The sequence below is a fragment of the Colias philodice genome, chromosome 1, assembly GCF_061535455.1.
Source record: "Colias philodice isolate Cphi_HAF_F1 chromosome 1, ilColPhil1 Martin Lab GWU primary, whole genome shotgun sequence".
Taxonomy (NCBI): domain Eukaryota; kingdom Metazoa; phylum Arthropoda; class Insecta; order Lepidoptera; family Pieridae; genus Colias; species Colias philodice.
Genome location: NC_143086.1, coordinates 15,002,108 through 15,026,253, shown reverse-complemented (window position 1 = coordinate 15,026,253; position 24,146 = coordinate 15,002,108). Strand labels below are relative to the sequence as shown.

At 36.2% G+C, this 24,146-nt stretch overlaps 1 protein-coding gene and 1 long non-coding RNA gene across 2 annotated transcripts in view; both read left to right on the top strand.

Annotated features, from left to right (window-relative positions):
• The window catches only part of LOC149491498 (uncharacterized), a 151,459-nt gene that overhangs the window by 36,214 nt on the left and 91,099 nt on the right, over nucleotides 1–24,146 (top strand). The window lies entirely within an intron of this gene.
• Nucleotides 308–14,102, top strand: LOC149491503 (protein-lysine N-methyltransferase SMYD4-like). The gene is made up of 15 exons (XM_089697500.1): nucleotides 308–704; nucleotides 1,981–2,239; nucleotides 4,125–4,305; nucleotides 5,242–5,389; nucleotides 6,245–6,397; nucleotides 7,185–7,322; nucleotides 7,572–7,779; nucleotides 8,414–8,609; nucleotides 9,686–9,782; nucleotides 10,728–10,911; nucleotides 11,702–11,849; nucleotides 12,083–12,220; nucleotides 13,199–13,278; nucleotides 13,526–13,602; nucleotides 13,899–14,102. The coding sequence occupies exons 1-15, from the start codon at nucleotides 559–561 to the stop codon at nucleotides 14,092–14,094; spliced, it is 2,349 nt and encodes a 782-aa protein (XP_089553626.1). The 5' UTR covers nucleotides 308–558; the 3' UTR covers nucleotides 14,095–14,102.

Below are 24,146 nucleotides of genomic sequence, written 5' to 3'. Positions count from 1 at the left end.
GATAACACTTACGTAGAACATTAAACCAGTTGCCTAATATTTATAAAAATACAAAAAATAGAACAATATTTTGATAAATGCTACAGCCAAAAACCTGATTATTATTTATTATTCAAAATATAAAACGCGCAATTTGCTTCAAAAATATTTATTGTAATGGAACCATAGATTTTACACTAATACGGGAAATGGAACGTTCCCGTCAAATGTAGTTATAATGCGACCAAAACAAAGTGTCTCTCAAAAAGATTGAATCTGGTTATGTTTATTGATTACTTCAACTTACATGTATAATTCTAACCTCCTGCGAAATTTTAGCTGAAAACATTATTTTGTTATTTAACAAAGTTGCAATGTAGACAAATAAATACTATTTTATATCAAGTTTAGGTTTCGTTCTAATTTCTATATTGACATCGAGTTCGTCATCGGTTTATTAGGATTTAAGAAGTTTCAAAATAGTGTTAATATTTTTCGCAAATTCATAAAAAAAATAAATTACTAGTAGACACAAAACAAGCTTTCAACGTTGAAAAATAATATATTTTATATATTATTATGAGTAGCCCTAGTTTACCTGCGGATTGTTCAAAGCAATGGGAAATTTTGTTGTTGTTGTTATCGTCAGAAGAGAAAAAAATCGATAGAACTACAGAAAATGAAATCGATACTATGAATTATTACTACAACAATGAAGGTGTTAAGTAAGTATAAAAGTATTAATTTTCACACAAATCTGATAGTAGTTTATAGTTGTGAATTAATTTGTAAATGCAATTACCTACGTGGTTAAATTATAAATAAGGTTTATTTGCACATATAGTTTCTGATTTATTACAATTGTGCAAATAAAGTTTAACAATGGTCCGGGAGCCAGCAGCAGATTTTATGACCAAGTTCCTCTCAAGCGGTAATTAGTAAAATGCATCAAAGTATAGTATTATGAAGCCTCGTGAACGTCAGCTGGAGCTCGGTTGGGGGGAAGAGCGGTTGTAGCCTCCCGTATCAGCTGACGGTTTTTCCACCAAGATACAGCCAGCTGACATATATATTTATCCACAGTTACATATAAGCTATCATCAGGTAAATTTTTGTTTGAGAGGAAATAACGGAAAATAATTTTTTCTTTAAATTTAACTTTCATGTTCGAGACACCAGCTGACGTATAATACACCATGTTGTAACCAGCTGACTATTTTTTTTCGTTGAGATATTGGGTTAGCTACAATTTGACAAATTTTTAGCTGAGAGGAAATGAATGAATGAATGTATTTTTTTTCCTATGTGCGTGGGAGGCTACAACCGCTCACCCCCCCAACCGAGCGCCAGCTGACGTTCACGAGGCTTTATAATACTATACTCTCATGCGTCTGACGAATTATCTCTTGAGAGGAAATAGTTAACCAAATTTGCACCTGGCTCCCTAACCACAATGCTTAATCTGACAACTGTAAGGCTAGACTCTAAAATAAAATATTATTGTCTAAGGAATATTATAGTATTGTTTTGCTAAATGAACATAGCAATAGCACATACTAAGTTGTAGATGCTAAGTTTTACTATAAAATACCACGATTTCTAAAAAATAAAATCAACCAAAATAGATGTCTTGATTTATAGTATTTATATGTGCTTATTATCCCTGTGACACATAAGTACATTTTTAAATTTTGAAATAAAGCATAATAGATAACTTCAAATCAAATTGAAACCCATTACAATAATTTTTTAGATTTAAATTCCATGCATGGGAGCATTCAAGTATTACACCCTCACACCCAAGCATAACGCAATTGTTGAAGATTTTTGACCCCATTCCCCTCTTCTAATGCACTTATTCATGCGGCCGCTTTTTTCATACAGATCTGTTGATAACATGACAGTGATTAAGTACCTAAAATAAAAAAATAATTTCTAAATAACATTAAAAATAATACACACTATTAATAAACATTAACTAAATAAAAATACATTCAACAGGAAAATCCTATCTCAGTGGTTGCAGCAAATGAATTTAAGCTATGCGAGGAAAACCAGTGACAGTGATACAGCTTTAAAATGTAACCAGGTGTCATTGCTCTGGAGGCAGAAAGGCAACGACAAATATCACGCAAATCTCATCGAAGAAAGCTACCAATGTTACTCAAAAAGTGTTATATATGCTAAGCAAAACGAAACAGAATATGCTTTGGCACTTGCGAATAGATCGGCCGCACTGTTACGGCTAAAAAGATTTAAGGTGATTTATTTATATGGTTTCATCATGGGTTCATCATGTATAGAGCATTTTAATGTACTAAAGAAGTTTTATGTGTGGAAAAACAATAAATATTGAAAATGTGCACTAATAGCACATGTGCACTTTTTGTATTTCCATTTTCCATGAAGTAATTCGCAAACTTTAATTATTATTTGTATTGTATATAACGGTGGATTTACATCAAACAAACAGAGAGGTAAAACTAGAGCAATTGATGTTATAGTGTAAACAAAAACTTGTATTCAGTATTGTTCAGTATTAGAACATTGCTTAAAATATTTTCGAATGCACTAAGAACAACCAAACAATGCTCTATAGTGGTGATAGAATGAGCTTTCTTTCGCCTGATGTAAATCAACCATTACATATAATACATTAAGGGCCGATTTTTCAATGCTTGGATAAAACTTATTCGTCAAATAATGTATAAAACGACCATTTTAAAAACATATTCTAATAGGCTATTTGACAGTATAAAAAATAAATTACTTTTTTGTGTAATCCATATATATATAAGGTTTTTGAAGCGATTTAAATTAATAAATGATATAAATAATAACTTATTTATTTATAAATCGTCGAGAAAAAACATCATATTTTTTAAAATGACCACGTGACCGAAAACATCCATGATTGGCTGCATCTGCCATGACGTCACAGCGGCGTAAATAACAAGTGATCCCAACGTTTACTCACGTCGTTTCTGAATTTCGCTTTTGGTTTTGTTTCTTGTATAACTTATTTCTTGTGATTCAAGGTGTCTGTAATCAGTTTTGTTCTTTATGTGTTATTTTTGTTTGTCATGGAACCTAATTTCGAAAAAGCAGACAGTAGAAATCTACCTAAAGTGGACGCTATAATTAGGAAATAATATTGTAATACTGTGCTATAATGGTTGGCATGTTCTTTAAAAACAACCAAGATTTTTACGCTCCTCAATTGAGAAATGTGAAAACAGCTACGTAAGTTAATATTTCAATCGTCATTCATTACCTTTTTAGTTAATTGTACCTACAAACATGAATCACAATAGCACAATAATTATGAAGTATATTTTTTAGATTAAGTCCTTTATTTTTCATTTCAGCCATAAGTTTATAGGATTGACGTGTGTGTATTGATTATTTTCAATATCAATACAAACACGTCATCATCAATTTATATATATCATTATCTTACCTCAAGCAGGTAAGTAATGAGACGATTTATACTATGTATTGCAAATAAAATAAACTGTCTACTAGGTATAATTCAACACCATACTTACATCGAAGTGGTCTTCACAAAAAAATATAACTGTTTTAATTGATATATCTAATATCACTTGGATTTCTGAGAGCTAACTGCAACCACTTTCTACGCATTTTTATATCTTTTGGAGCACATATAAATAGTTTGTCAGGGGTTTTAATAGTTGTATTTCTGCATCCAGGAACTACACACCACCTATAAGAACTCATTTTCTGGTTTTTAAACAGATTAACTTAATTATACTATAATTAAAACAAAAACGAACAATAAGTACTAGGAGCAAGTTGATGTTTACGCCGCTGTGACGTCACCATGATCGCGAGACGCCATATTCTTCAAAATTGTGTTTTGGCGGCGTATTTGAATATCATGTTTTTATTTTCCATTTTCTCAATGAATAACTACAAAAAATTAAGAAACATGTGTTTTGTGTGCTCTATAAACGTATCTTAATAATTTGAGACAGTTTTCAAAACCTTGTCAAATAGCCTATTGAATGTATTTGACAGTTTACGTGACATTTTAATATTATCGTGTAATACTTTATTGGACGGTTATGTTTTATCCAAGCATTGAAAAATCGGCCCTAAAACAAATGACGTAACATTCGCAGGAGTGCCTCTCAGACATAAAACTATCAATCAAGAATGGGTACAAGAGGGAACTCCTGCATAAGCTTCTGTTACGTCGAGCTGATTGCTACATCGAACTTCGCCAACGAACGGAGGCCCAAGGGTCCATCAATGACGCCTCAGAACATGCACATTCACTTAAACTATCAACTTCACAGATAGGTCTGTAAAGTACCTCCAGTAGTATAAGCTCAATATATACATATTATATCTATACTAATATTATAAAGCTGAAGAGTTTGTTTGTTTGTTTGAATGCGCTAATCTTAGAAACTTCTGGTCTGATTTGAAAAATTATTTCGGTGTTAGATAGCCGCCCATTCATCAAGGAAGGCTATATGTACATATCATCACGCTGAGACCAACAGGAGCGGAGCCACGCAGGTGAAACCGCGGAGCGCAGTTTAGATACAATCTGGCTATGCGACATAAATAAGAATAAGAATAAGAATAAGAATATCTTTATTGAAAAAGTAAAATAATACATTTAAAATTTGGGGAAACTAAAGCCTGTGTTAGTTGGAAACTGTGTTACAGGCTTTAGAATCCCTTCACAATTTTTGTAGATTGCCTTTTTCAACTTAAAATATAATTAAATTACAATTTAAACAAAGAAAAAAAAGATTGCATGCATGAAAGTTTGTGTGTGTGTGTGTGTGTGTGTGTGTTTGTGTGTGGGTGTGTGTGTGTTTGTGTGTGTATGTGTGTAATAAAATAATATTTTTTATTAAATATACGACCGTAATAGATTCTCTGTGGCTTCGTAATCTAACTTGTTAAGAATAATTAATAGTTCTTTTTTAAATTTATGATTCGAATATTTTTTAACTACTTTTACGTTATTACCAAATAAGCCATTATATATCTTAGGAGTAAAGAACTCTGAACTTCTACTACCGAACGCAGTATTAAACGTTGGAACAGGAACCCGCTCCAATCGTTTGTCACACAAATATATACATAGTTGTGAAATCACTATTCTCTAATAAGGTTTCTAATCCCATAAAATTGTTGTAGTAAAACCCTTTTCTTAATATTAAGCTTTTATTATATTACGGCCTACTTCATTTATAATAAATGTTATATCTATTTTGGTAGCCGAGTTTGAGCGTCACGTGAAGATGTTAGAGAGGAAGTTACTCGCTATAGAAGGGAATGAGGATGAAGATGATACGGTGGTGCTGCCCGAGTGTTACCAAGGGCTGAACCCTGAGTTCAACGCTGCCTCCAATGCTATTGAGCTGCGGTATAATTGCACTAATATTATAAACGCGAATATTGTCTTGGATGTATGTGTGTTACTCGAGCACTCGAAAACGACTGAACGAATTTTGCAATGCAAATAGCAATACTATCAAATGTTTTACTTATTACAATATTTTTAAAGCATTTAATCCTTTGGAAGCATAACTTCCCTATAAAGTACACAGGTAAATCAAAAAAAAAATGCATTTAAAGGAGAATGGGCAAATTGGGCCTGAAACTTGGGCTAAGACCAATACACACGAAATATTGTTTTTGTGATAGATCATTACACATACCTTACGAAAAAAATAAAATAATAAAATAAATCAACCGGGTTCTTGTACAGTCAAGGCAAAAAGTTTTATTTATTAGGCTATTATTTTGCGCACAAAACGGTGTTTTTAATTCGAGTGAAGTAAATATAAATCTAAATGTCACTGGAGTGACTGAGTTTAACCACAAAAACGTCTAACTACGTTGAATTATAATAAACACGGTATCTAGGTACCTGTTACAAAACATAATATTAGTGTATTTCGGCTATTAGAAGGCTTAAGATTAGTACGTATTTGTAAGTGAAAGTGAATTGGAGTAACATAAAGATATTGTCATTGTCTTATAAGAGTTATTTATTGCAAAAAATATTATACACAAAGAAATAAAACTTGATGTGACTGTACAAAAACCCGGTTGATTATTTTTTTATATATATTTTTCCCGTTATGTATGTGTTATGATCTAATAAAAAACAATATCTCATGTGTATTGGTCCAACTCAAGGGTTCAGGCCCAACTTCCATAGTAAAATGCCCATTCTCCTTTAATTTTTTTTTACATTGAGTATTATAATTTTCAGTCGTAGCGACACAGTGGGGAGGCACGTGGTAGCCAAAGAGGCACTAAAACGGGGTGACGTGCTATTCTCGGAGGAGCCCTACGCGTGGGTGACTCTGCCCTCCGAGGAGCCCGTGTGCGAGATGTGCTGCCAGCCGGACATCAACCCTCTCCCGTTAGTATTTAGAGCTAGTTTACTTTGAAGTATATTTGTATGACATACGTTGCTATGGGAATATCAACCCACTGCAATAAGTATTTAGAGCCGTTTTACTTTAATGTAAATCTCTGCGAGATGTGCTGCCAGGCGGATGTCTACCCTTTGTCATAAGTGTTTAGAGCGCTTTTTCTTTTGTCGATTTTGGTGTGCATTGCTGCGACATGTTCTGCCAGCCGTACTTGAACCCTCTGGTGTGGCTGTTTAGTGTTATTTTGCTTTGCGTTCATTTTGTTACACATTTCTGCTGATGTGTTACCATATTATGTAGATGTTTGATCTTACATAATATGTAGATCAAACATATACATAATTCTTTTATAGAAATAAAAAAAGAAAATAATATAGCAGCTATGGAAACTCCCTACAAAACATTCGGAACGACTCATGTACCTACGTATATACGCATCGACGAGACTCCTAAGAGGATGAATCGAGACGTTTGTATAAGTGAGTTGTTTTGAACGTTTTGTATGTAGTTTCCATACTGTTCTTACCTGTTCCACCACCTCCTTGGTACAGTGGTTGACGCGAGAGCGTAGAACCGAAGGGTCCTGGGTTCGGTTCCTGGTAGAAACGAAGAAAAATCACTCAGAAGAAAAGAAGACACAGAAGGCTGATCACCTACTTGTCCCAAAGCAAATCGATCAGTGAAACAGATGTACATATAAATAATCTGCCCCTTACCCCACTAGGGGCCTGGGACTTCACTTTCTTATCTGTTCCCTGTGGTAATATCTTTCAGATGCAGCAGGTGTTCTCGCAGTGTGTATTGCAGCGAGGAATGTAGATCGAAAGCATACGCCATCTTCCATAGATACGAGTGTGTTGGGTCGCAGAGCGATCTGTTCCCAACTATCGGGATCGCGCATTTGGCTCTGAGGTGAGGATTAACAATCAATCAATCAACCAGTTAGAAATTTGTTTGTTTAACAGCTCGCGGTTAGACTTATGTTTGAGAAGAATTATCTTACTCTATTCATATATTAGGTGAATACAAAAAAGAAAATAGGACCACTTTGTAATTGAAAATTAAAAAGCTGTTTAACTTATCTATGTCTCCCATTGTTCTACCGTTATTTTAATTTTTGTTTACTTACTTTTTAATTTTAAAATGTTATTTTTTATACAGGGTGTTACTAATAAGCGCGTACAACGGCTTCCCCTCTCCACCCCAACGCTTACCGAACTTGACAACCGCATCAGAATTGTTCAAGGGTTACGGGCGTGTGTGCAACATACAGATATACAAGAGCGACCAGCCAAACTTCTACAGGATGTTCAATTTGATCACCAACTTCGATAAGATGAACAACACGGATTATATACAATATGCTCTGGTTAGTTGGAGGTTTATCTATACTAATATTATAAAGCTGAAGAAATTGTTTGTTTGTTTGAACGCGCTAATCTCAGGAACTACTGCTCCGATTTGAAAAATTATTTCGGTGTTAGATAGCCCATTTATGAAGGAAGGCTATAGGCTATATATCATTACGCTAAGACCAACATGAACGGAGCCACGCAGATGAAACCGCGAATCGCAGCTAATATTTTAATACTTGTTGAAAATGTATTTGTCCTGTCTAATATTTGATAGTTGGATCAACTTCGGCGAAATATTCAGCAACCTAAACATTACAAGGGCATAAAATAGTCAAATTCATGCAATTATTAAAATATATTATTCACTCTTTATCTTCCGCACTTTGACTCTTTGCCTCGAATAATTCATTTATTATTTTTATTTATCACTACATAGTATAAAACAAAGTCGCTTTCTCTGTCCCTATGTCCCTATGTATGCTTAAATCTTTAATACTACGCAACGGATTTTGATGCGGTTTTTTTCAATAGATAGAATAGTTCTCGAGGAAGGTTTTAGTATATAATTTATTAGGTTTTAGACAAAGCGGGTGAAGCCGCGGGCGGAAAGCTAGTTTTAAATAATTTAATAAAGTTCTCCATTTGCAGACAGCGACAATGCTAACGCTATACCTAGAAAGGTTCACGACATTCTTCGAGAGCTTTCCATCTAAGGTGCCGTTTATACTGAACGAGTCGGAGCTACGTTTGTTCGCGGCATCTATTGTGTTGAGGAGTTTGGGCCAGCTGGTGTGCAATGGACATGCAGCTTTAAGTTTGAGTACTACGAGCGAAGATGGTAATGGTGAGTAAATCTATACTTAATAATATTATAAAGGTGATGAATTTGTTTGTTTGAATGCGCTGATCTCGGGAACTATCGGTCTGAGTGGAAAAATTTTTTCGGTGTTAAATAGCCCTTTTATCGAGGAAGGCTATATATCATTATGCTAAGACCAACAGGAACGGACCCACGCGGTGAACGCGCAATTAATATAATATTATGTATTTAAAAAAATAAATAAAAAAACACGCTTAATATCATGCAATTATTGCATTGTCACCGATCCTTGATACGTGTAGAAAGTTTGAATTAAATCTGTCTGTTTAAAATTGGTCAAAAATCGATTCTAAATGAATCAGTTACATACAAATATGAAGTGAAAAAAAGCGTGTTAAAAAAAAGGAATGTCTGTTTGTAATATAAAATATCCACTTTTTAATAAATGCATAAATTTGACCATACAAGTTTCCCTTAGTTACTGCTTTATTCTTAATATATATAAATCTCGTGTCACAATGTTTGTCCTCAATGGACTCCTAAACCACTAAACCGATAATAATAAAATTCGCACACCATGTGCAGTTCGATCCAACTTGAGAGATAGGATAGTTTTTATGAAAAAAAAAACGTAAACATGTAGGTACCACGGGCGAAGCCGGGGCGAACCGCTAGTTACTAATAATATATGTAATGAAATTAATAGTTATATTCTTCTTAAAGTGCCTTCTCCTTTGGGAGGTTGGCGATCATTAGGGCTATTTCAATTTTGGAAACCGCTGTTCTGAACAATGATTTAGTGCTCTTCCCAAACCACTGACGAAGATTTCTGAGCCATGATATCCGTCTGCGGCCAGGTCTCCTTCTACCTGCCACTTTGCCCTGCATGATTAGTTGAAGGAGTTCATACTTCTTGCTGTTACGCATCACATGACCGAAATATTCGAGTTTTCTTTTCTTGATTGTTGTCAGTACCTCTGTTGTCTTTTGCATTCTAGCTAGCACGGTGGTATTTCGTACACGTTCTGTCCAAGATATTTTAAGCATCATTTTTATAGTTATATTATATATAGAAATATATTTATTATCTTTTTCTGTAGATCGCACTTTCACGGAGAGAGAAGTGAGACGCGCTACAGCTATATACCCGTCGGCCGCCATGATGAATCATTCCTGTGATCCTAATATTATTAACAGGTATGTAAATAAAGAAACTATTTATTTCAACATACACACACAACGTGATATTTTTATGCCTTTTTTCGATGTATTTTCTATGTTTTGCAATAAAAGCACTGTTTAGTGGTACTTGTACTTGATGATATTTATAGGTTACGTTCAAAGTGTGAAACTGCTCATTGAGTAAAAAAATAACATACATTGCGTGGTGACATTATTTTTCACAAAACTTCAAAATTTATGTGAGAAGTTAAAATAACCAAGGTATTGGTTTTTTGTTTTTATCTTTTTCGATTTTTTTTATTTAAAACATTTTTTTAAAGTTATATTGAACAAATATTAAATATCAATTTTTTATCGAAACACTTCTCGCCAAAATTACATTTAATTAGTAAAGGCAAGGGAGACCCGCGAAGCGGGGCTCCATTGACTGGCGTGCACCTGATGGACGCTTTTACATTGTATTACGACAAATTTGAATAATAGTCTAACTCTAAGGGAAACAATGCTTCAAGCGTAGAGTGAACGGGTACCTATTAGGGATAAGGGAAGCGCGTACCGTCTTAGGCCACATCTTATAAAAAAAAATGGTTGCCTGTAAAGTCGGTTTTACGGGCGAAGATTTTACGTGACAAGGGCTTTTGCTCGATCATAGTTGAGTGGGAGAGAGACGCAAGGCATTCGGCGGGCCTCTCTCTCGTTCGGTGACTCATCGTAACGTTACCGAGCGTTACACTTTTTCATAAGTGACTCCCAGTCGCAACCTAATTTAAGACGTTGTCACGTCAAAATGCTTAAAAATGCGGAAAAATGTTGCGATTACAATGTTTTGAATGTTTGCAATTTCTTGCGGGTAACAAATATACAGCGTGTCGTATATACAACGGTTTTTACTATCTCACGGTGACATATGTAAAATAGGACATGATTTTTGTTACATAGAGGTATATTGAATTTGTCCAGGTTCTACAAGAACCGGCTGATAATAGTGGCGTCGCGCGAGCTCGCGGCGGGCGCGGGCGTGCTCAACTGCTACGGGCCGCACCGCGCGCGCGAGCCGACCGCCGCGCGGCGGGCCGCCCTGCGCGCGCAGTACATGTTCCACTGCGCGTGCGCGGCGTGTGCGGCGCGCGACCGGGACACCAGCGTGAGTGGGGATAGCTAGGGGAACTAGTGGGTTTATCTGGACAATCAGTCGAAATAAACTAGTCGACATTCAAATAAAAATAAAAAAATAAATAAAAACTTTATTGACATAAAAAAATGTGTGCTTGTACTAATGTACACACTTAAGAAGTGAAACTTCTTTATGACCTTATTTTTCAAAAAATAATTTACTATATGCAAGGTCTGTTAAAGCCGGCTCCTCATGTACCTGCCGCGGGGGCAATATTCGAACAATCTCGGTTGTACGGCGGTCGAAGCAATTTTAGCTGTTCTATAAATCGCTCCTGCTTGCGAATACACATCACAATTAAGGAACCAATTAAGGGTGCAATTCCAATATTGCCCCTGCTGCAGGTATGTGAGTAGCCGGCTAAACAGCAAAAGGTGTAGGAGAGTTCATAATACTGCTTCGAGCAAGTCTAACGCCACGATGAGTCTTGCTCGTGCCCATCGCTAAGAGAAGATGTGAGTATGAGAGTAAAGGAAATATTACAGAAACGCTATTGTCAGTAAGGGTTTAGTGTGGTGGTCAGAGAGATCTAGAATATTAACAAGTACAAATGTGTATAAAAATAATAAAAAATTTATGCGTGTACTAGAGTACACACGTAAGAAGTGAAACTTCTTTATAGTATGGCGTAACGCAAAAATGTCACGCATACGGCGTAACGCAAAAATGTTACACTAAATTTTTGTCCAACCCCGATAAAGAAGTTTCACTTCAATAATTCCTGTAACAAGTACAAATGGATATAATAATTCGTATGCAGTTGGTGTTCAGCGCATACGCGTGCCAGTCGTGTAAGGGCCCGGTCTCGTGGCAGGGCAAAACGGCCAAGTGCCAGCAGTGCCATGCCGCCTTCCATCCGGAGAAGGCGCTGGCTTTGCTCGACCGCGCTGAAGAACTCGCTCTGCAAGGTGATCTAACGACGATTTACTGTGTTGACCAGGGCTGGACATTTTTAAGCAACTAGTTTTGCTAGAGATTTATATGAATTTTCAGCACATTTATAACCCATAAGCTTGATGGCTATGAGGCTAGATACTAGAAATTTGTAAAAAAAAAACTATTTTTTTTCTCACACTTATACTTTATAACCCTCAACAGACTACAACTTAAAAAATATTGAAATGGCATGTACATTTTTCAGCGGATAACTCGTCGAGCGCTGAACAGCGCTGTGAGAGGATGCACGCGTCGTTCCGCCTCAAGCAGCAAGTGTGGCACCGGCACCACGGCTCGCTGAGAGTCGCGGCTGATAGACTTGCTAGGATCTATGCGGACGTTGGTGAGTATGGAACCAATGGGACACACACACACACGCACACACACAAGAAAATAATAGTTAAAAAACTAATAAACACGCTTTTTGCAAATTGAAAAATGGAATAATTTTATCAAATTAGTGTATTGTCATCGGTCCTCAATAAATCTACAAAGTTTGAACGAAATCTGGCCGTTTAAAGTGGGTCAAAATCGCGCCCAAAGAAGTCGGTTACAAACAAACATACAGGTGAAGCTAATAAAAAGCGTGTAAAAAGAGAAGAGAGAGAAAACAAGAAAAAAAAACACACATACACATACGCACCCATACGCACGCACGCACGCACGCACAACACCTATACGTGCATACGTTTCGCATTTACACTAAGCGCACACACTTCTCACCTAGTACTTTGCATAAATTTTACTTTACACTAAATACATTTCAAACTGTTTTTTGCATTTCTATTTTGTATAGATAACTAAATATAAAGAGATAGGCCAATCCTCTGCGTAACAATATCCTGCATAATTTTTAGTGAATAATGTGTGTAATTTTTGTATCTTTTCTATGTATCCATAATAAATGTATTTATTTTTTTTTTCATTTAATTTTATTTTATTAAACAGAATTGTAGCAAATGATAGGATGATAAATGAAAGACAGCATAATTTTTTTTTTTTTTTATTCTTCATAATCTCAACAAGACACATATAAAACACTAAAAATGAATGTGTGTCTTGTTATTATTTGTTAATGCATTGTGTGCTTTTGTTGGTTTGTGGACACGAAGATTTCCTAGAAATTCATTGACCTATCCGATCTCCTTATATTTAGATATCTAAGCTCTATACTAAATACTAAATAGAAATGGAGCTAACAATAAAAAAGAGAGAAAGAACTTTTTTTTTTACAGCACAATTGTAAATAAAAGTCAAATACAGTAAAACAATCGTTGCAATTATATTTTAGCTTTAAAATATATTACATTTTTGTCAACAGGTGAATTTAGCAAAAGTGTGGAGCTGATCAAACAAAATATCCAAAGTCTCGAGTATCAGTTTGGTTCTTTCAGTGTTGAGGTAAACTATACATTGAGTATTTATCATCTGTGTGAATACCATAATAAATTTATAAATAAATAATTAATATAATTACTAATATAGGAAGTGACGAAATAAATGGTATTTCCACAAAATAATTTAAACTCAGTTTAACTTTAAACCTTTCTCTGTCAATTTAATAGTGTTGTTGTTTAAAGTGACAGATTCCTGGTTTAAAGATAGACTGTGTTTAAATTGTTTTGTGATAAGACCGTCTTTATTTGAGGTGGCGCATGAACTACGCAAACTCTCCGACGTGATGTTGGAAAGAATCATACACTCGCCTCGACATAGTGACTACAGGTAAATATGTAACTTATGAACATATTTGCAGGTGTTGCGATTTATGATGACAAAAGTTACTTGAAATAAACTTTTCTATATATTTTATAAGTGCTTTTGTATAACTATTACGAATTTGCATCTGCCTATATATGTCTGTAAGTAAGAAAAATCTACAACAAACTTAATATGCTCTTCTAGTATTTTTATTTTCAGAGTACAATTTAAAACAATTTTAATATATTGTATTATACGACCTTAAACTGTCGTGTGTCTTTAACATTTCCCTACAAAAGCCATTCTTATAATTATTTCAGGGACTGGTGTCTTGAAACGCACAAAATAGTGAGAAAGGCGGTCCAACTGATGGAACTGAACTATGGATCGTGGGAGCCTCTCGTCAAACGGCTGAAGAAGCAAGAAGCATTCGTAGCCTCGCTGGTCGCTGACACCAGGTCTAATGACACTACAAACTGTATACACCACAACTTTCATTATAACCTCAAAATATAAGCAAGAAGCTTGTAAAAGCGGTTAAAAGTAGCCTATGTGCTAATTCAGACTATCTATACCAAATTTCATATAGTTCTCATTCTGTTTTTGTGTAAAAGAAAACAAATATACATTTATTTCTTACAAACTTTCGCGTTTACAATTATTAGTAGTGGTGTTGTATACGAATAAGGTTGCAATATAGTCGTAATATTATTCCATGTTGTGTTGTAAGTCGTAGAAAGTACTAGAGGAATTAGTTTGATCTCAAAATTCCGGTGTGAATAATTGCGTTAGGAAATATGGAAGAAATATCCTTTAAAGTAAAATTTCAGAAAGGTTTAGGGCCGATTATTCAATGTTTGGATAAAACTTATCCGTCCAATAAATTATTACACGATAATATTAAAATGTCACGTAAACTGTCAAATACGGGCAATTAGAATACGTTTTTAAAATGGTAGTTTTATACATTATTCGACGAATAAGTTTTAACCAAGGATTGAAAAATCAGCCCTTAATCAATAAAGTAGAAAACTATCCCATGTTTGAACATGAATAACTAAACGTAACGGTGACCCCAGAGACCTGAATTAGAGAATTCCAAAAAGGCTTAATATTATTATAGAGAGATGTTATAAATTATACTGAATCTGTTTTATTGAGTAGAATTGAAAAATATAAAGCAATAAATTACTTAAAATCAAAGGTATTTCTTAGATTTTTGGGAATTGGTTTTTACGCAATATTGAATGTAGAAATTTCTAGAAGCAATTAACTCTGCGTTAAGGAAATGAAACAAAAAACAAAGTTATTCAGGGAGCGGGAAGGGCGGAGAATCGAATAAAATTGTAACAAATGACAAGATGATAAATGGGATACAATATAGTTTAATTTTTCATACTTCATAATTTCTTAATATTTTTCTTCATTAGTATATTACATACTTTGCAGTGTTCATGGGACATTGAAAAATACAGTTTGTTTTGGAGAAATATTACATAATTCATTAATCATTTCTTATATTAAATAGACGGACAGTGAATACATAGATTAAGTCAAGTTTTAATATCTTTATAAATTTTTAGTGAAATTCTAGATTAGGTAGCTATTTTTAGAATTATTTTTGATTAATTAAATTTTTATATTAGCTTTAAAAAACTACACAGTCGAGAGATATCGACAGTGTGAAACTAAACGCAACAATACATATATTGGAATTATTGTCTACATGTGTTGAGAATGAAGCAGTATAAATAAATTTTATTAATTTTCGAAATATATCGAAAAAATATTAAAATTGTATGAATAGAGGTAAAATTGATCGCACAATTTAGAATGTTCATTAATTAATGATTATATGTATATTGCAATAATGTTGAGAAACAGCAAATAATTATTATTAAGTCGCCAATTAGGTACACTCTATATTGCCTTTCAAGTCTACAAGATATTATATTTTAAGTGAGACATTTTAAAACTATACATTTTATTAAATTTAATTAGTCTTTTAACTGCAGGTTTAATGTATGTTTTTGAGTGCTCATATATATAAGGTTTCTATTCGGAATGTCATCAAAGTGTGATTTTACGATACTAATATTTAATAATAGCAATCTTGTATGCAATAGACTTTGACTCTTCTATTAAAATGTAAAAATGCAGGATACATAGGCCTTGCAACTATATTCAGTCAAAAACATTTAATACATATTATATTAAAAATATCAGCTTTAAATGTATCAAAATAATATTTAGTACATACTACTTTTACATTTTAATCATATCTACTTCAGAATCTATCAATTTTTACCCTTAATACTATAACGAAAGTAAAATTATTGCGGTCCAAAATTATACGCACTGTACCTACGTAACTATAAAGATTTTAAATTTTATTATTATATTATTATGTAGCATTACAAACAAAATTTTAACCTGTTTTTAAAATATATCGTTCATATTGATATATGTATTTCAAATTGAAACCTCATTGTATATAGAAATAGTTTGATGTAAATATATATATTTGATGTATAATATCTTTGAAAAAATATTAAAAATATTACTATGTAAATACAAACCGCGCCAATAATGAAAAAAAATATTTTCATAAAAAAGTATGAGCAATAATAAATAATCGTTTCATTATTGACCCGGGTTATACTTATGTAGCAAATATGATATTTTTAATTTACATATTTGTCTCGCAAAATTTGTAACAAACAGGCTTGTGATGTTAACAGCGAATAAGCTTTTCATTTCTTAATTATGTATTCTATAAGCAATACTTTACAAATGTGGTCGTGTAGTTATTACTCATTTTGGATTTTATTAGGTTTTAGCTTAATAGATCTAGATTTGACAGTTATGAACTAAAAGCTCGCTTCTGTGAAGAGCCTTAATATATTTTTTTCTGTCAACGAGTCAGTGAGATTGCAATGATATTTTATAATAGTTGGTAAGGTAGAAGTAATTAGTGTAATTCAATCTTTTAATGGGATGACAGAAACCATATCATCCCTTCAGTGAGATATTTATCCAATTTATAATGAAAGTTATTGAAAATATATTATAGTTTTTAAAATTGTTTGTTTTATTTTAAAAACCCGCTCCCTAATTTCTGTCAAACTATTGTATAACGTAGTGTCAAAGAGACCGAAAACTTAGGTTCCTATATTCTGAAACTCGCAACTACTTGCAAGGGAATCAAACCTACAGGGTACCTTCCGTGAAGTTCTTATAGCACAGATAAAGGAAAAATTGCTAAAACATAAGTTTTAAAGTTACAAAAAAATAGATTTGTTCGGAGCCATCGGTGCGTGAGTCCGGCTAGCATTTGGCCGGTTTTTTACCCCGTATTCCAATTACAGCACTAGAGCGCATTTATGCGGCAAAATGCACAGAGAAAGTAATATAAGGTTGAATGTTTCAAGTTTTCAACTACAGCAACGCTTCGCACAATCGAGCACTCTTAAAAGTAATGCGCGTGAATTGATGCGTGCAATCGATGCCATTGATCGAAATGTTTTGTTTAAGTATATATTATCGTTAGTAATATTATAATTGTTGGAAAAAATTTTAAAGCTTTCGTTTCATTGTAGTTTTTTCGAAATAATCAAAGTTAATTTAAATTGTATTAAGAAAATAGGTAAGTATTTCTTTAGAAACTTGCGGCACGAATTATGGGAGGGGGAGGGGGAGGTAAGGGGAGACACCATAGAAATCTAAATAACAAGGCAATAGAAGTGGTAAGCGCGCGTGACATTGTCGCCGCTCAGGTGGTTACCATGCCACATGACCATGACCATGACACAAAGGGGTTTGAAACTTTTTGTATGGACGCTGGCATATCGACCCGCCGCCATTTTGATTTTTTTTCAAAATCGCGGCGCACGATTAAATTGGTATATATGGATAGAGGATACATATAACAAATAGAATAAAGAATAAATAAACATAGACGAACAAAAAATGTCTAATAACATAGTACCCTAAAGCGTCACATTACCGAGATATTTGGAGGTAAATATTCACATAAGAGTACAATGACAAACACTAAAAATTGACTTATTACTTGTCTATGATATGCATAATATTATCTCCAAAAAATCACTCCCAGGTAGATATCGTTAAAATGTGTTGATTTTGGCGACAGCGGTTTTCATACGAATTATGACATTATAGCACTTCTTATGTGTCTTGTTATTTAGATTTCTATGGGAGACACCCTATAAAGTGGGGGGTGCGGAAACCCGCCCTTATATATTTTTTTAATTTTTTTTTTAGATTTTTTTTATAAATATTAGAAATATATCGAAGATTATATGCTTTATTGACTGCTCCGGCGCTGCAGAACGTGGCGCTTACCCCGGTGTACCTCGTCGCAGGCAGAAGACTTCACTCGCCTTCGGCTTTTTGGTCGCCTTTGGCGACTTCTCCGCGCCTCCGACTTTTTTAATACACTCTAGTGTATGACAGACAAGTACCACGTGGAATCGGGGTGGACAGATTCGGTTCTGTGTCTAACAATTTGTGTGCAATATACTTACATACAACAAAAAAAATTTTTTTAATAATTATCAAATCTTGTATACATGTTTTATACAATTGACTAGGGCAATGAAGGGATCCATTTTATTTTTTTCCACCCAGCGTCTCCACATATATTCTATACTAGCGGTCCGCCCCGGCTTCGCTCGTGGTACATATTTACATTTTCTCTATAAGAACCATCCTCGTACTTCAAGGAATATAATAAAAAAATAATTATCGAAATCGGTTCAGCCGTTCACACGTGATGCCGTGACAACGCGAATTTTAGTGGGAGTCGAGCATGCTTCGGCACGAATTGGGCCACGCTCGCACCGGGGAAGGTACCACACCCTCACAGAATATCGGCGCCATAGTGACAGTTTACTGTCGCGTTCCGTACGGTGAGTGAGGGGTCCGGAGGCCCACATCCCTTCCCATCCCCTTCCCATCCTCTCCTTCCCTATCCTCATTCCCTCCCATCCTCGCCCCTTCTCCCTAACTCCTTCCAAATCCCTTTATCCTTCCAATATTTCTTTTATCACAACATGCAAGCGGCTTTATCAGGTTGTTTACCCCAGGAGGGTACCGGCACAAGCTGTGCAGGAGAATCCCTCCCACAGCGTCCGCGCTGTGGCAGCCCGTCGTACTCTGGGGCGGGCATAAATCCGCATTCTCTTACATCTAGGGGTAAAAACAATAGACGCAAAACATCTTCATGCTCTATGCTCTCCGTGGACTTTTGCAATATCCGAGGTCTCCACAGCAACTTAAATGCTGTTCATCATCACCTTGAAACAGCTAAGCCGGCATTGCTTTTTCTGACAGAAACTCAGATTTCCTCTCCTCCAGACATGGCCTATCTTACGTATCCAAGCTACAAACTTGAACATGCTTTCGTCCCACGCGCTGGTGTCTGCGTGTATATTAGGAATGACATTTGCTGCCGACGTCTCTGCACATATGAAGCTAAGGGTCTGTCCATTATCTGGTTACATATTGAATTTAGGGATCGCTCCCGTATATATGCTTGCCTCTACAGGTCCCATAGCGGAAACACCGCCACGGAACAACTATTCGAACATGTTCAGACGACGTCCGACAGACTGATGCAGCAATTCCCATCTAGTGAGCTAATTGTGTTGGGCGATTTTAACGCTCACCACTCCGACTGGCTTGGGTCTCGGGTAACCGACCACGCAGGGAGGACAACTTATAACTTCGCATTGTCATATGGTCTCACACAACTGGTCACCGCACCTACACGTATACCTGACATTGACGAACATAGCCCCTCTTTACTGGACTTGCTCCTGACCACACACCCTGGTGACTATAAGGTATCCGTTGAGGCACCGTTGGGATCGTCAGACCATTGTCTGATCCGCAGTGTAGTCCCTGTCAGTCACGTCCAACGGCAAGCACAGGCTGCCTGCCGCCGAGTTTGGCATTATAAATCAGCCGACTGGGATGGGATGCGTACATTCTTCGCATCTTACCCATGGGGCCGAGTTTGCTTTTCGACGGATGATCCGAACGACTGCGCCAACTCTGTTGCCGATGTGGTCCTGCAGGGTATGGAACTTTTTATTCCATCCTCTGTAGTTCCCGTCGGTGGCAAAACTAAGCCCTGGTTTAATCGCTCCTGCACCAAGGCATCTCACCACAAACAGGAGCAATTCCAAGCTTGGGCTAATGCGCAGTCGTTATCTGATCCCAACACTAGAGCACTTAAAAAAAAGTACAACTCCGCCTCCAGGGCCTACAAAAAAGAAATTGCCATGGCGAAGGCTAGTTATATAAATAGACTTGGGCAGAAACTTGCCAAACTTCCATCGGGAACCCGGGCTTTTTGGTCGCTTGCTAAAGCTATTCAAAACAACTTTAGTCGATCCTCATATCCACCTTTGCGCAGAGAAGATGACACTTTGGCTCACTCTGCTAAAGACAAGGCTGACCTCTTGGGCTCTATCTTTGCAGCGAATTCTAACTTGGACGACAAAGACGCCTCACCGCCTTCCATCCCAAAGTGCAATTTCTCGATGCCGGAAATCCGGTTCACGCAAAGAGCTGTACGAAAAGCGCTCCTCTCTTTGGACACTTCTAAATCGAGTGGGCTTGATGGCATTTCACCATCTGTACTGAAAACGTGCGCTCCCGAACTTACACCGATTCTGACGCGCCTGTTTCGGCTCTCATACTCAACGCGTATCTTTCCGAATTCGTGGAAGACTGCCTTGGTGCACCCGATCCCAAAAAAAGGCGATAGCACTGATCCAGTAAACTATAGACCTATCGCCATAACCTCCATACTCTCCAAAATAATGGAAAGCATTATTAACTGCCAGCTCCTGGGTTACTTAGAAGAAAACCAGCTACTAAACGATCGCCAGTATGGCTTTCGTCACGGTCGTTCTGCTGGAGACCTTCTCATCTATTTAACCCACAAATGGGCGGAAGCAGTTGAGAGTAAGGGGGAAGCGTTGGCTATAAGTTTGGACATCGCCAAGGCCTTCGATCGGGTTTGGCACAAGGCACTTATCTCCAAACTTCCATCTTACGGACTACCTGGGGGATTGTGCGATTGGGTCGCTAGCTTTCTCAATGGCAGGAGCATCAAGGTCGCTGTCGACGGTTCATGCTCCGCACTTCTGCCGATAAATGCTGGTGTGCCCCAAGGCTGCGTGCTATCTCCAACGCTGTTCCTCCTGCATATCAATGATATGTTGCAAACCAGCAACATACATTGCTATGCGGATGACAGCACTGGAGATGCCAGTTATTCCGGCCATGCAAAATCCTCTAAGGAGACTATAGATGAGTGTCGAACGAGCCTTGTCTCTTCTATTGAGACCTCCTTGGAACAAGTCTCAGAATGGGGTAGACTAAACCTCGTGGAATTCAACCCCAAGAAGACACAGGTCTGCGTGTTCTCGGCAAAAAAGTCTTCCTTTGGCAATGCACCCCGCTTTCAGGGCACTACCCTAAGCATTTCACCCTACATCGGAATCCTTGGCGTTGATATTTCGAGAGACGTCCAATTTCGCGGTCATTTGGAAGAAAAAGCTAAACTGGCTTCTAAAAAGTTGGGTGTGCTCAATAGATCGGGGCAATACTTCGAGCCAAATCACCTTCTGCTGCTATATAAAGCACAGGTGCGACCCCACTTGGAGTATTGCTCTCATCTATGGGCTGGAGCCCCGAACTACCAACTTCTTCCACTTGACCGCATCCAACGTCGAGCGGCTCGAATCATCAACGACCACAGATTGACCGTAAAGCTTGACCCTCTATCGTTAAGAAGGGACTTAGGGTGTCTTTCCATATTTTACCGATTGTATCACGGGGAGTGTTCTGAAGAGCTGTTTGAGCTTATTCCAGCAGCTCAATTCCATCATCGCACAGCCCGCCACAAAAGCCTATACCATCCTCACCACCTGGATGGTTGGCGCAGCACAACGGTGCGTTTCAACCGTAGCTTTCTTCCACGGACATGTAAGATCTGGAATAATCTGCCATCGACTGTCTTTCCGAGGAACTACAACTTGAGTTATTTCAAGAAAAAAGCATATGCGTTTCTTAAAGGCCAAATGCACACCGCTACCTAATTCACGATTAGCTCCACCTTTCTCCTTAAGACCGTTTTTATCCCATCCCATTCCCCTCTATGGTAGGCAACACCCATAACGTATGTTATGGACGTCTATGGGCGACGCACTTTGCCATCAACATCGGCCATTGCGTCTGCTCGTTTGCCTTCCAATGCTATAAAAAAAAAAAAAAAAAAAAAAAAAACGGGTGCGGATCCGCCGCCTTTTTATACCGTTATGTTGGCTTACCTGACTGTCAAAAATGAAAATATTTTTTTTAATCAAAAATGACTGAGAAAATATTCTCCTTTCTAGGCAGCCGACCCCGTAAGATACTGGATAAGGCTAGGAAGAGAGGAGAATATTTTCTCTGTCATTTTTGATTAAAAAAAAATATTTTCGTTTTTGACAGTCAGGTATGCCAACATAACGGCAGGGGAACTCTTTCGTGAAACGCACTCTAACTTGACCGTGCACATAAACAGCAGTCATTATTTTTTGACATTGGTATATTGGTATCGATGTGTAATAATTGAAGGGGACACCAATGCAAACTTAGCACCCCATCAATGGAATTTTGGATCGAAAATGACCTTGATCGATAGGTCTCCGTTAGGTCCTTTATGGTCCCACAATTTTTTCGTTAGGTCCCCTTTAGTTTTTTTTTTAATAATTTTTTAAATTTTGGGTAAAAATAACACTTTAGCACCCCATCCATAGCAAAATTGGCGAATTTTATCAAAATCGTATTCTTTACCGTTAGGTCCGTATAGGTCCATCATTGAATTTGTTAAATTATTTATTTTATTAAAATTATAAAATAATTAAAACCTGCGCCGATAATCGTTGATGTATCGTTTAGCGATATGATCAAGACAAATAATCGAGTCATGTTTATTCGATCATTGATGTGGTCTCACGAGACTATCATGGAAAGAAAAACTCAAATTTAGACGGCTTTAGGCGGTTGGCGCAGTGGTAAAGTAACTGCCTACTGAGCCGACGGTCCCGGGTTCGATCCCCGGTCAGGGCAAATATTTGTGTGATGAACTCAATTATTTGTTCTTGGGTCTGGGTGTTATTATCTATATATGTATTTATTAAATATTATATTTATCGTCGCCTAGTACCCACAACACAAGCCTTAAGCTTACTGTGGGACTAGGTCGATTTGTGTAATAATGTCCTATAATATTTATTTATTTATTTATTTAATCTTTATGAACTAAGCGATAAAGTTGAATTTAGAACGCAATACTGAACCGCACTCCCCACGAGGGTAACCTGTTAAAAACTCGAACTTCTATTACTCAAAACCCCGTTTGCTCGTGCGCGCTAGCTCTAAGAGCTCTAAATTATATTAAAATTTTACACAACTGCACAAAAAGGAGTATAATGTTTATTTTGTAAGTATATATTTATTAAAATTTTCGCTCGGTTACTTTTAACTGGCAGAACATTTTAATGGTACGGAACCCTTCGTGCGCGAGTCCGACTCGCATTTAGCCGTTTTTTGTAATGTTAATCTTCTTCTATTATGTAATTTGTTTATATGTATGTAAGATGTATGTATTATTAATATTGCGTATGCTTAGTGCGTATGTTTCATAATACATATTATATATTTCTGTCATTTCGTTCAGACTGTCATAAACTTTTAACTTTTATTACTACTTTTGATAATGTTCGAGACATATTTATTTTATTGAATTGTGCTGTGATGAATGAATACATATTCAAATACAAATAAAATGGCTTTTTATTGTTTTTTAGTATGCATATAATAATGATGAAAACGTTACAAATGACCTGTGTAGTAGTTTTTATAAATAATGTGAGTTACCCTCCCCGCACCAAAATCGGCAGAAAGTTTAGTTAGAACATATGCGAGCGTAATCCATCAATTACTTAATGATCTAAGGTTGAAAAGTAGGTTTTTAATAAATAAGCACTCTCAGAACAATTGATTTATTTAATAAATGAAACGATACCAATTTAAAATTCGCGCTGTTTATGTATGATGTGCGCATGCCTTAATGCTCTAAGGCGCATGCGCAGGTTTTAATTATTTTATAATTTTAATAAAATAAATAATTTAACAATTTCAATGATGGACCTATACAGACCTAACGGTAAAGAATACGATTTTGATAAAATTAGCCAATTTTGCTATGGATGAGGTGCTAAAGTGTAATTTTTTTATACTTACCCAAAATTAAAAAAAAATATTTATAAAAAAACTAAAGGGTACCTAACGAAAAAATTGTGGGACCTTAAAGGACCTAACGGAGACCTATCGATCAAGGTCATTTTCGACCCAAAATTCCATTGATGGGGTGCTAAGTTTGCATTGGTTTCTTGCTCTGTACTATCCGAACTAAACTAAACCGATACACAAAATAATCACAAGCAAAAATAAAGTCTGGCACTGGGTAGTTTAAATCGTCAATT

Bases quoted from the DNA above. Each gene is read 5' to 3' on its own strand.
- LOC149491503 (XM_089697500.1), top strand. From the start codon at position 559: ATGAGTAGCCCTAGTTTACCTGCGGATTGTTCAAAGCAATGGGAAATT. The intron at 6,398-7,184 runs GTTAGTATTTAG...AATATCTTTCAG, and splicing joins CCGGACATCAACCCTCTCCC to ATGCAGCAGGTGTTCTCGCA. The intron at 10,912-11,701 runs GTGAGTGGGGAT...ATTCGTATGCAG, and splicing joins CGCGCGACCGGGACACCAGC to TTGGTGTTCAGCGCATACGC.